Source organism: Colobus angolensis, unplaced genomic scaffold (assembly GCF_000951035.1).
Source record: "Colobus angolensis palliatus isolate OR3802 unplaced genomic scaffold, Cang.pa_1.0 Scaffold76, whole genome shotgun sequence".
NCBI lineage: Eukaryota > Metazoa > Chordata > Mammalia > Primates > Cercopithecidae > Colobus > Colobus angolensis.
The window spans coordinates 23,593-33,891 of record NW_012121376.1 but is presented as its reverse complement, the minus strand read 5'-3'; the positions used below and the strand labels follow the sequence as shown (position 1 = coordinate 33,891).

At 56.0% G+C, this 10,299-nt stretch overlaps 2 protein-coding genes across 4 annotated transcripts in view; one reads left to right on the top strand and one right to left on the bottom strand.

The window, feature by feature from the left end:
- The window catches only part of GAS8 (growth arrest-specific 8), a 31,309-nt gene extending 22,367 nt beyond the window's left edge, over positions 1-8,942 (top strand). For 2 of the 3 annotated variants that reach the window (XM_011927954.1, XM_011927955.1), the window contains exons 9-11: positions 1,189-1,398; positions 6,478-6,543; positions 7,184-8,940. In XM_011927954.1, coding sequence (XP_011783344.1) covers positions 1,189-1,398; positions 6,478-6,543; positions 7,184-7,333 — 426 coding nt within the window. In that variant the 3' untranslated portion in view covers positions 7,334-8,940. Of the gene's footprint in view, positions 1-1,188; positions 1,399-6,477; positions 6,544-7,183 lie in introns of all 3 variants that reach the window. The other variant, XM_011927956.1, reaches the window with a different exon arrangement.
- The window catches only part of LOC105501858 (5-hydroxyisourate hydrolase-like), a 10,793-nt gene continuing 1,129 nt past the window's right edge, over positions 636-10,299 (bottom strand). The window contains exons 2-5 of the mRNA XM_011927957.1: positions 10,113-10,252; positions 8,483-8,618; positions 7,632-7,992; positions 636-1,306 (exon numbers count right to left, since the gene is read on the bottom strand). Of these exons, the coding sequence (XP_011783347.1) occupies positions 7,903-7,992; positions 8,483-8,618; positions 10,113-10,243 (357 nt within the window). The 5' untranslated portion in view covers positions 10,244-10,252 and the 3' untranslated portion in view covers positions 636-1,306; positions 7,632-7,902. The remainder of the gene's footprint in view (positions 1,307-7,631; positions 7,993-8,482; positions 8,619-10,112; positions 10,253-10,299) is intronic.

The window sequence follows — 10,299 nt, the reverse complement described above, 5'->3', positions numbered from 1 at the left end:
GTGCCTGTGGACAGGGAATTGGATTTAAGCAAATCTGGGGAATTCTAACTAACAGCAGTTAGAAGGGATACAGGGCCAGGTGCTGTCTTGGAGGTGCTCCAGGTATCACAGGTCGTGCTTTGAAAAAAGCTGCAGTATTTTAGCATCCTGTTTTCTTCCAAACAGTCATAAATGTTTTTACATGTATAGAGAACATTCTGGAAGGGGTCACACCAAGTGTTCACAATGGTGGCCTCTGGGAACTGGGGTTAAGGGTGTTCACTTTTTTTTTTTTTTTTGAGATGGAGTTTCGCTCTTGTTGCTCAGGCTGGAGTACAATGGTGTGATCTTGGCTCACTGCAACCTCCACCTCCTGGGTTCAAGCAATTCTCCTGCCTCAGCCTCCCGAGTAGCTGGGATTACAGGCGCTTGCCACCATGCCCAGCTAATGTTTGGTATTTTTGATAGAGATGGGGTTTTACTATGTTGGCCAGGCTGGTCTCGAACTCCTGACCTCAGGTGATCCACCCACCTCACCCTCCCAAAGTGCTGGGATTGCAGGCGTGAGCCGCCGCGCCCTGCTCAGGGTGTTCACTTTTTTATAGTCTTCAACCAGGTCTAGATTTTTTTTAGAATGCGATTAATAAGTAGAAGAATTAGGACGTAAAAAAGAATAGTCTTACTGGCCGGCAGGCAGCTGGCTCCAAGGCTATGCTCCAGATCCGCCGTTTATGGGGGCGGACAGCACCTGTCCTGTGATGCCAGGCTCTGGGGCGGGCCAAGGGAGCACATCCTCCAAGGGGTTCCACCTGCAAGCTCTGCCTGCTGGATGCCCTGGATCTCACATCTCACCTGAGCCCACAGCCCTCACTCGGGCAAGACCAGCCTCGGCCACCCATGGAGCAGCTTTCAGGGTGGGGCTGCTCTAGCTCTCGCCAGGACACTCACAGCTTCCAGAGACACCTTCCTGAGAGGAGGGCTCATGCCGATGTTTTCCTCCTGCCTTCCACTGTGTGGCGGCTATTCAGAGGGCCAGGGTACAGGCAGTGTGGACCACACCCCGGTGCTGTGGGAGTGGGCGCTATTGGAAAGCCACCTCCCATAGAAGCAGCATGTTCCAGGCAGGTGCAGAGGTGGGAGGCAGCGTCTTGCCAGCGAGATGTCCCCAGGTGAGGGGCCTCATCGCCCACCTCAGCGCTGTCCCTGCAGGTGCAGCAGGAGCGGGACGAGCTCTACCGGAAGTTCACTGCAGCCATCCAGGAGGTGCAGCAGAAGACAGGCTTCAAGAACCTGGTGCTAGAGCGCAAGCTACAGGCTCTGAGCGCTGCTGTGGAGAAGAAGGAGGTGCAGTTCAACGAGGTCCTGGCTGCCTCTAACCTGGACCCCGCAGCCCTGACGCTGGTGTCCCGCAAGCTTGAGGTAGGCCCTAGACAGGCTCCTGGCCCCAGTGGGCAGCCTCTTCCGTGTGGCAAGGGTCTTCAGTTCTGTGCTGTTCCCCCTCGGACGGGCACAGAGACCCCTCGGTTAACCACTGGGGAGGAGGGGGCATTCATGGGTTTCCTGTGGCCTGAGAACAGAGCGGGGTGCCGTGGGCATGGATGCCTCTCACCGTCTGCACCGGCAGCCTCTTCTCATCAGTTCTGGTCAAGTCTCTCTTGGATCTTCCCTTGCCCCTGTGTGACCTCATGGTGACTCCTAACCTCTGAGCCTCTGCCCACTCCAATTCTTGGGTCTGGCTCATCTGAGCACGTAAGGCTCTAGTCATCTGAGTGCAGCCTGAGGATGGCCTTGGGAGTGGAAAAGCCACTCTTGGAATCTCTGTGGGCCTGAGCTCCTCTGTTGGTGGTAACAGACCCAGACACAGGCCTGGAGGATGGCAGTACTTCCTGAGCTCTCAGCCCAGGGCACCACCTGCATCCTGGGACAGAGATGGTACCAGGAGGCCCTGAGATGGGCTGGTTTAGGACATGGACAGTTACGGATGGAGTAAGTGCAGGGCCGTGGGAGCCTGGGGAGCCTGACCCCACCTTTGCAGTTACTGGGGACATGAAGTCTAAGCAGAGCCCAGAACATTCCCTCATTCTGTGTCACAGTTATTTATGGTGCTGCTCTGCTAGGGTGTCCCGGGCATGGGCGAGGGCAGTAAAAAAAGCAGATGAGGCCTGGGCCCCCCACAGGGAGAAACAGCATCAGCTGGAGGATCAGGAGGAGGCTGGAGCCTGCAACTGCCTCACAGGTGGTCTCTTACCTGTGTCTAGCTTCTGGACCTGGGCCTTGCCTCTGTTCCCTGGACCTCGTTGGGGGAAGTCACAGAAGGAACAGGACACAGGGCAAAGGGTCTTTGACTGACACTGGAATCCTGGCCAGGTGAGGCCAGGCCTGTGGCTTCCTCGGGGCCCTCCAAGTTGGATGACATGTGCCTCTGGCCCAGCTGCTGCCCCTGAGCTGGAAACAGCTGGTCTTGAAGCCTCTACCAACAGCCCCAGCACAGGGAAGCTGGGTTGTCACAGAGATGCAGCCTTCGGGGCCACAGGGTACCCGTCTGTGTTTGTGCTGGACTCGTCCTTCAGTGAAACAGATGCCTGGGACATAGGCTTGAGGCTTCCTCACTGTCTGGGCGAGCATCTTTTATCCTGAGAACTATCACAGATGGCATTTTTGTTTGTGTGTTTTCAAGACTAAGTGTTGCTCTGTTGCCCAGGCTGGAGTGCAGTGGCGTGATCTCAGCTCACTGCAGCCTCTGCCTCCCAGGTTCCAGTGGTTCTCGTGCCTCAGCCTCCTGAGTACCTGGGATTACAGTCATGTGCCACCATGCCCGGCTAATTTTTGTATTTTTAGTAGAGATGGAGTTTCACCATGTTGGTTAAGCTGGTCTTGAACTCCTGACCTCAAGTGATTCGCCTGCCTCGGCCTCCTAAAGTGCTAGGATTACAGGCATGAGCCACCGCACCCAGCCACAGATGGCATTTTTTTTTGTGTGTAAATTATTTCATTTCTTCCTTGATGATTTAGAGGGACTATCTTTAAACGAGTACAAATAGTTCATACATAATACCTGGCCATTTTCTTCTGAAATCTCTCTTTTTTTTTTTTCCCCCGAGACAGGAGTCTTGCTCTGTCACCCAGGCTGGAGTGCAGTGGCGCGATCTCAGCTCACTGCAACCTCTGCCTCCCGGGTGCAAGCAGTTGTCCTGCCTCAGCCTCCTGAGTAGCTGGGATTACAGGTGCCCGCCACAGCACCCAGCTAATTTTTTTTTAGACGGAGTCTCTCTCTGTCGCCCAGGCTGGAGTGCAGTGGCGTGATCTCGGCTCACTGCAACCTCCGCGTCCCGGATTCAAACGATTCTCCTGCCTCAGCCTCCTGAGTAGCTGGGATTACAGGCGTGCACCACCACGCCTGGCTAATTTTGTATTTGTAGTAGAGATGGGGTTTCACCATGTTGGTCATGCTGGTCTCAAACTCCTGACCTCATGATCTACCCACCTCGGCCTCCCAAAGTGCTGGAATTACAGGTGTGAGCCACTGTGCCTGGCAATTTTTGTATTTTTTTTAGTAGAGATGGGGTTTCACCATGTTGTCCAGGTGGATCTCGGACTCCTCACCTTGTGCCCTGCCCACCTTGGCCTCCCAGAGTGCTGGGATTACAGGCGTGAGCCACCGCGCCTGGATACCTGGCCATTTTCTAACCAGTTGGGTAATTTGTTGCACAATAAGCTACCTCACATCTTTCAGCAAGAAACACATTTTACATTTGAGTAGTAAAGACATTACATAATGAATTAGGACACAATTAAAATTTGCTTTAAATATTTCTTTGGGGGAGAGGATGCCACACTTCTACTCATTGAAGAGAACATTTTATAGTCCAGAGGTCTTGTGTTTTTTTAATACCTATGATGCCATGAATTCACAGGGAAGAGGTTCCAGCAGCTTGGGCTCCTTCCCGTTGGTTCTCACAAAGCTGCTTCTCTGGGTGGAGCAGGCTGGCGCTTCAGTTGAACCCACGTACCTTTCTCTTCGGCTTCTTTCTTCTTCTGATCATTTTCCTTCATGCATTTCAGGAAGCTGTCTCGGCTCTTGGAGTGCTCAGTGTACTCAATACACACCTTAATTCTCTCGGCAAGAATCTTGCCCTTGTTTGTTTACAACAATGCCAGCAGCGTGCTGGGGAACACTGCAGACTCCCCAGTTCAGCCATGGCAGCACTTGTGGGGCTTCCTTGTTGAACAGTACCCATTCCCTTGATGTCTGCAGTATCAGCTTTCTTACAGATTCGCATATACGTGGCCAGAGGAACAACTCTGTTTTCTAAAAAGCCAGAGAACGTGTATCGGGTGCCTCTCCTCTTTCCCTTTGTGTTTGTCATTTGGGCAAATTATTGGAAGATGGAGGTTCCGGCCGCAAGGCCACAGATGGCGTTTTTAAGGTGATTGGTCCACGTGCAGTTCAGCTGAACACAAATCCATGTGCTCATCGCTGACACTAGGCCAAGGGTTAACCTCGTTCAAGTCACCTAATGTCTTTTTTTTTTCTGCGAGTCTCGCTGTGTCGCCCAGGCTGGAGTGCAGTGGCACAGTCATAGTAGTGAGCCCCTCGCTGAGCCGCCCTGGGGGCACCCAGGTGTTGGACAGATGCAGGACTGGGTTGAAAAGGCTGGTTCTGAAAGGCCCGTCAGCTGTGCCTTTGAGTTTCGGGCCAGTTGGGAACTATGGAAGGGCTGGGCAGGGGGAACCAGATCAGAGCCCACTCTGCTGCTGATGGGGAGCACAGGGCTGGAGGGGCCGGCTGGGGCCAGCACACAATGGGGACAGGCAGAGGGTTTAAGAACTGCCGGGAGGCTGAGTCCACAGGTGGGGCTGGGAGGGGCCGAGGTGACATGGTGTTCGCACGTGGGGGAACCATGGGTCCTGGCCCAGTGGGCGGCGGTGCCTGTGGGACCCTGGTCATCTGGGATGGCCTGGCTCTCAGGGCCTGAGGCAGTACGGCTGGACAGGAGGGGCCTCACCTGGGCCAGAGGCAGTGTGGCCCCCCGACTGAAGACTCATCTTTGCTGGTCTGCTCAGCACTGGGTCCTGTGAGCACAGGCAGGTGAGGGGTCACTGCTGGGAGGCGGAGGAGGTGTGTTTCCAGCTCCTGGCTGAGGGCTGCACCCGGCCTGCTGCTAAGCCACCGAAATGAGGGTGAAGAGAGCAGTCGTGGCCTGTGAGAGTTGTTGCAGCTGCGCCCACGCTCCAGGGTGAGGATGGAGCTAAATGTGGGTCAGCTTCTTTCCTGGTCATTGTTACCTTGACTTCTAAGTGAGGAATCTTCTGGGGAAATGACAGAGGCCCCCGCAGGGACACTGCAGGCAGGTTGGGGTGTGAGAGGGCTGCTGTGTCAGTGGGCAGCAGAGACGGCTCTAAAGCTAGGCTGGGCCCAGCAGTGCCCCACAGGCAGGAGCCCAAGAAGCCCCCTGCCTTGCCACATGGTGAAACCCTTGCCCACATCTGGGTGGGGTCAACGCTGCTGAAGACTATTTTTTTCTGTTACAAAAAAGTGGGATGGCCGGGCGCAGTGGCTCACGCCTGTAATCCCAGCACTTTGGGAGGCCAAGGCGGGCGGATCACAAGGTCAGGAGTTCAAGACCAGCCTGGCCAAGATGGTGAAACTGTCTCTACTAAAAATGCAAAAATTAGCTGGGTGTGGTGGCGGGTGCCTCTAATCCCAGCTATTTGGGAGGCCGAGGCAGAGAATTCCTTGAACCTGGGAGGCGGAGGTTGCCGTGAGCCTAGATCGCACCACTGCACTCTAGCCTGGGCAACAACTCCATCTCAAAAAAAAGTGAGATCGTACATTCACAAGCCTTAAGAAATGTAATGTAAGCAATATGCAAGTGCTGTTTAGTGTCCCGTCTCCACCGTGTGGCTGCATGCTGCCTGCCCTTGCCTCATCTGCATTTCTTGTGTGTCTGGACCGTTTCTGGGGTTTTTTTGAGGCGGTGTCTTGCTCTGTCATCCAGACTAGAGTACAGTGGCTCAATCTCAGCTCACTGCGACCTCTGTTTCCCAGGTTCAAGCGATTCTCGTGCCTCAGCCTCCTGAGTAGCTGGGATTACACAGGTGAGAGCCACTGTGCCCGGCTACTTTTTGTATTTTTAGTAGAGATGGGGTTTCGCAACGTTGGCCAGGCTGGTCTCAAACTCCTGACCTCAAGTCATCTGCCCTCCTTGGCCTCCCAAACTACTGGGATCACAGGCGTGAGCGGCTGTGCCCGGCTCGGACTGTTGATGGAGATGCAGGTTGTGCGAGCACAGGCTCCCAGTTCTCTGTTTTTTCCTTGTTGTTTTCTCTCCACCCTTGGGGACCTTTTTCTGCTGACGACTTTGTGTGGATGGATGCATCCATTAAACCAGGCTGCTCTTTCCTGCATCTCTGAGGACCCCCACTGGAACCCCCAGGCCACCCCCGCTGCCTCGGCCAAAAGATGAGTCTTAAACTCCATCACCTCTCTCTCCTCAGGATGTTCTGGAATCGAAGAACAGCACCATCAAGGACCTGCAGTATGAGCTGGCCCGGGTCTGTAAGGTACGGATGTGCCCGGCCCTCCCTCAGGGCCACCCCCTCGGTGCCCAGCCTGTTCTAAATGCAGATGGTCTCAGAGGACCGCACCCATTCCCACTTTGTACCTCGTTTGACAAGGCGGCTGTCACTGTCCCCAGCCGAGAGCATCTGGATTCTGTGTGGTCTGGGGCACAGCACTGTTGTCTAGGCCACATCTCTGCTGGGATGGGTGTGGGGGGGGACCTGGACCCTTCCCTGGTCAGCCCCTTCCGCTGGGCAGGGAGTCAGAAGGTGCTGTGCCCACCAGGGAAGGTAACAGACGTCATTCAACGGGCAGGGAGGGCGTGAAGAACCTGAGTGGGAAACACCCAACCAGGGCCCAGAGCCCTCCCAGACCACAGCTCTGCCCTGAGTGTCCCTGCCCTCTGCCTCTGTCTCCTCATTTGTGGAACGGGAATAGGAACAGCCTCTCCCTGTCGTGCTACCTGAGCCAATGCAGTGAAGGTGCTTGGTGCTGTGTCCCACACAGGAAATGACTGATAAGCCTTTGGCTTTATCCTTCTACACCGTGATGCTCACGTTGCCCCTCCACGGAGCTGCACTCAGCTCTGGTGGTCCTGAGCCTGAGGATCCTCAGCTCCCTCACACCGCCCTGTCTCCACAGGCCCATAACGACCTGCTGCGCACGTACGAGGCAAAGCTGCTGGCCTTCGGGATCCCTCTGGACAACGTGGGCTTCAAGCCCTTGGAAACAGCTGTGATCGGGCAGATGCTGGGCCAGGGCCCCGCGGGCCTGGTGGGCACCCCCACGTAGCTGCCCCCTTGGGGGCCACAGCCCAGAGAGCCAGCCTAGGAACGCTCTGGATGACAACCCCTTTCACACCAAGGACAGCAAGTTTTTTAGATTTTATCATCAGCAAATGAAAGCTTTTCACATATTCTTGCCATCCTCATTCCTGGCTCTGTGGAGGAGAACCACCTGCAGGACCCTCACCCATGGTGTCCCTGTCGCTTCCTTCCCTGGGTGCATGTCCAGGCTGTGTCCAGGTCTACTCCCTGTTCTCACCTCCGACCACAGTCAGCAGCACCTTCTCAGAGTGCCCCGCACTCACCTGGGGGCTGGGGCAGTGCTGCACTGTGCTGCCTCTCTTCATGCCACTGTTGTCCCATCAAATGGACAGCTTTGCAGGTGCTGGCACTGACTTTATTGACACCTGAGTCACAGCCGCCCAGTGGGATTCTCCAGGGGGCCAGGACTTTCCCAGGAATTGGTGACACCAGTGCTCCCCGACGAGCATGAAGCCCACGGGCTCTGTTGAGGGCTGGGTGGGTGCAGCCGGCGTGCGGGAAAGGGCCGACAGCCTCCTGCTGCCAGTCTTCGCTCTAGCTCCCTCGATAGGTGGTGTAGGACCAGGGGCTCAGCAGCAGGGGCACGTGGAACTTCTGGGCATTGCTGGTGACGGTGAACACAACCTGAGATGGAGAGAGGGCCAGGAGAAAGTATAAGGGGATGGCAGCCCCAACACACCTGGGAGAATTCAGTAGCCCAGGCTGAGGGTCTGGGATGGGGTGAACCCTCTGCACCAGAGGGACACTCCACAGAAGCTGCAGCCCAGTAAGTCGGGTGCTTCTGTGGCGGCTCCAGTGTGGGGTGAGGCAGTGAGGTTAGGCCCAGAGAACTGGAGTTGGCTCAGATGAAAACCTGTGTCAACAGAGAGGGGATGAGTGGCCCAGCCTTCCCACAAAGCCTGACCCTGAGCAGGTCAGCGATGGGTGTGTCCTCATAGAGTCTATTGCTGCCTGGACACCTTTCTTTTGGGAGCTCAAAGCAAGTGAGCTCAGCTACCTGCCACTGCCAGGACCAGTCTGGCCACTGTCTAAATGATTCCCGGCCAGCAGGACCTGGCCTGTAGATCCCAGTGAGTCATGGGCCTCAGGCCCTCCAGCCCACCGGGGCTCTCACCTCCACGTATGGGTAGAAGCTTTCCTGCCCCCTCTTCCTCCAGTAGCCCTCAGTGTCGAAGGTGAGCTTGTAGGTGCCTGCCTTCATCTGGTCCGGCATCAGGAGTCCAGGGCAGCGGCCATCTGGGTCTGTGTAACTGGGGAGAGGATGAGGCTGCAGAGATGAGGATGAGAAGCCCCCACCCCAGCTTTCCTACATCTGTACCCCAGTGGGCCTCAGACACTGCCCTGCCACCTGTCAGACTTGGGTGAGCAGACACAGTGGGGCTGTTAGGGCCTGCAGTTCCAGAGCAGTCTAGGGACACCACTGCCCTGTCTTTAGGAAATCACAACACGGAGAAGCAAAAAGGGAAAAAGTCTCCCACAATTTTTATAGCTGGCATGTATTTTTCCAGATTTTCTCTATGCATAAGTATATTTGTTTACAAACTTAACTCATAAAGTGGATTATACTATTTGTATTGTTTTATAACCTGTGGTTTTCACTTAGTGTGTGTGGCTGGCCGGGCACGGTGGCTCACGCCTGTAATCCCAGCACTTTGGGAGGCCAAGGCAGGTGGATCACGAGGTCAGGAGTTCAAGGTCAGTCTGGCCAAGGTGGTGAAACCCTGTCTCTACTGAAAATACAAAAATTAGCTGGGGGTGGTGGCGGGTGCCTGTAATCCCAGCTACTTGGGAGGCTGAGGCAGGAGAATCTCTTGAACCCAGGAGGCAGAGGTTGCAGTGAGCCGATATCACACCATTTCACTGTAGCCTGGACAACAAGAGAAACTCTGTCTCCAAAACAAAACAAAACATAGCATGTGTGCATGGGGGGAATGGGTCTCTGTGACCCACCACGGACGCCCAGCCCACACAGTGCCGTCCTCATTTCTCATGTGGGACCTGGACCCCTCACGTCTCAGCTTTTGTGAAGGACCAAATGAGGACCGGCACAGTCAGACTCTGATCCTATGGGCCCAGCCCTGTCCTTCCAGCTGGAAGGGAGGGGCCTGCCTCTCATGCAGGGGCCATAAGGCCTGGGCAGGTGACATCTGCCTCTGGAAGTGCCCCGCAGAGCATGTGCCTGGGGCAGTGGGCAAGACCCCATGGAGGCTGAGGGACACACTGCCCCTCGGGCCTGGCTGGGAATCCCAGCATGTACCTGGGCTTGCTGCCTCAGTCTTCCCATGTGTGTAGAAGGGGTAAGTATGGTGCTGGCCCACGGGGTGTATGGAGAATGAAAAGAGTGGAAATAGTGTCCAGTGTACTGCCTGTCACAAGGTTACCCGTGATCTCAGTGACAGTGAGGTCTTCGATTCCACCTCAGGCCTCACCTAACCACCACCCCGCGCCCTCGCGCTGCCAGGGAGAGGCAGAAACTCACTCCTGCTCCATCAGGGTCACAGGGGCCTGAGGCTGGAGGGAGGGAGGAAACGGCTCCTCTCCTCATCCCTGTATTTTCAGAGGAAACGGGCTGAGAGAAGCAGAAGGGAGAGCTCCCAACCTAATCCCCAACCCGGGCTGAGAGGGGGGTCAGCAGCGGTGAGCTCCACCCTGCAGCCTCACTGCCTGGCTCCTTAGTCCCCGCCATCTGTCTCAGGGCCATCTGTCTCAGGGCGGGACTCCCCCTCCCAGGGCCTCTCTCCTACCTTGTCCTCAGCTCCATCCACTGCTGGCTGTGGTCCTCCAGCCAGGACAAGCGGAGACAGAGGCCTCTGGCTGGGAGCCCCGAGGCTGTGTCCAGCACATGGGTGGTCAGTGGGCTGTCCCTAGGCTCCATGCTGCTGCCCTGGGCCAGGAGAAGGAGACCAGGGTGAGCCTCTGGAGCCCTGTGCC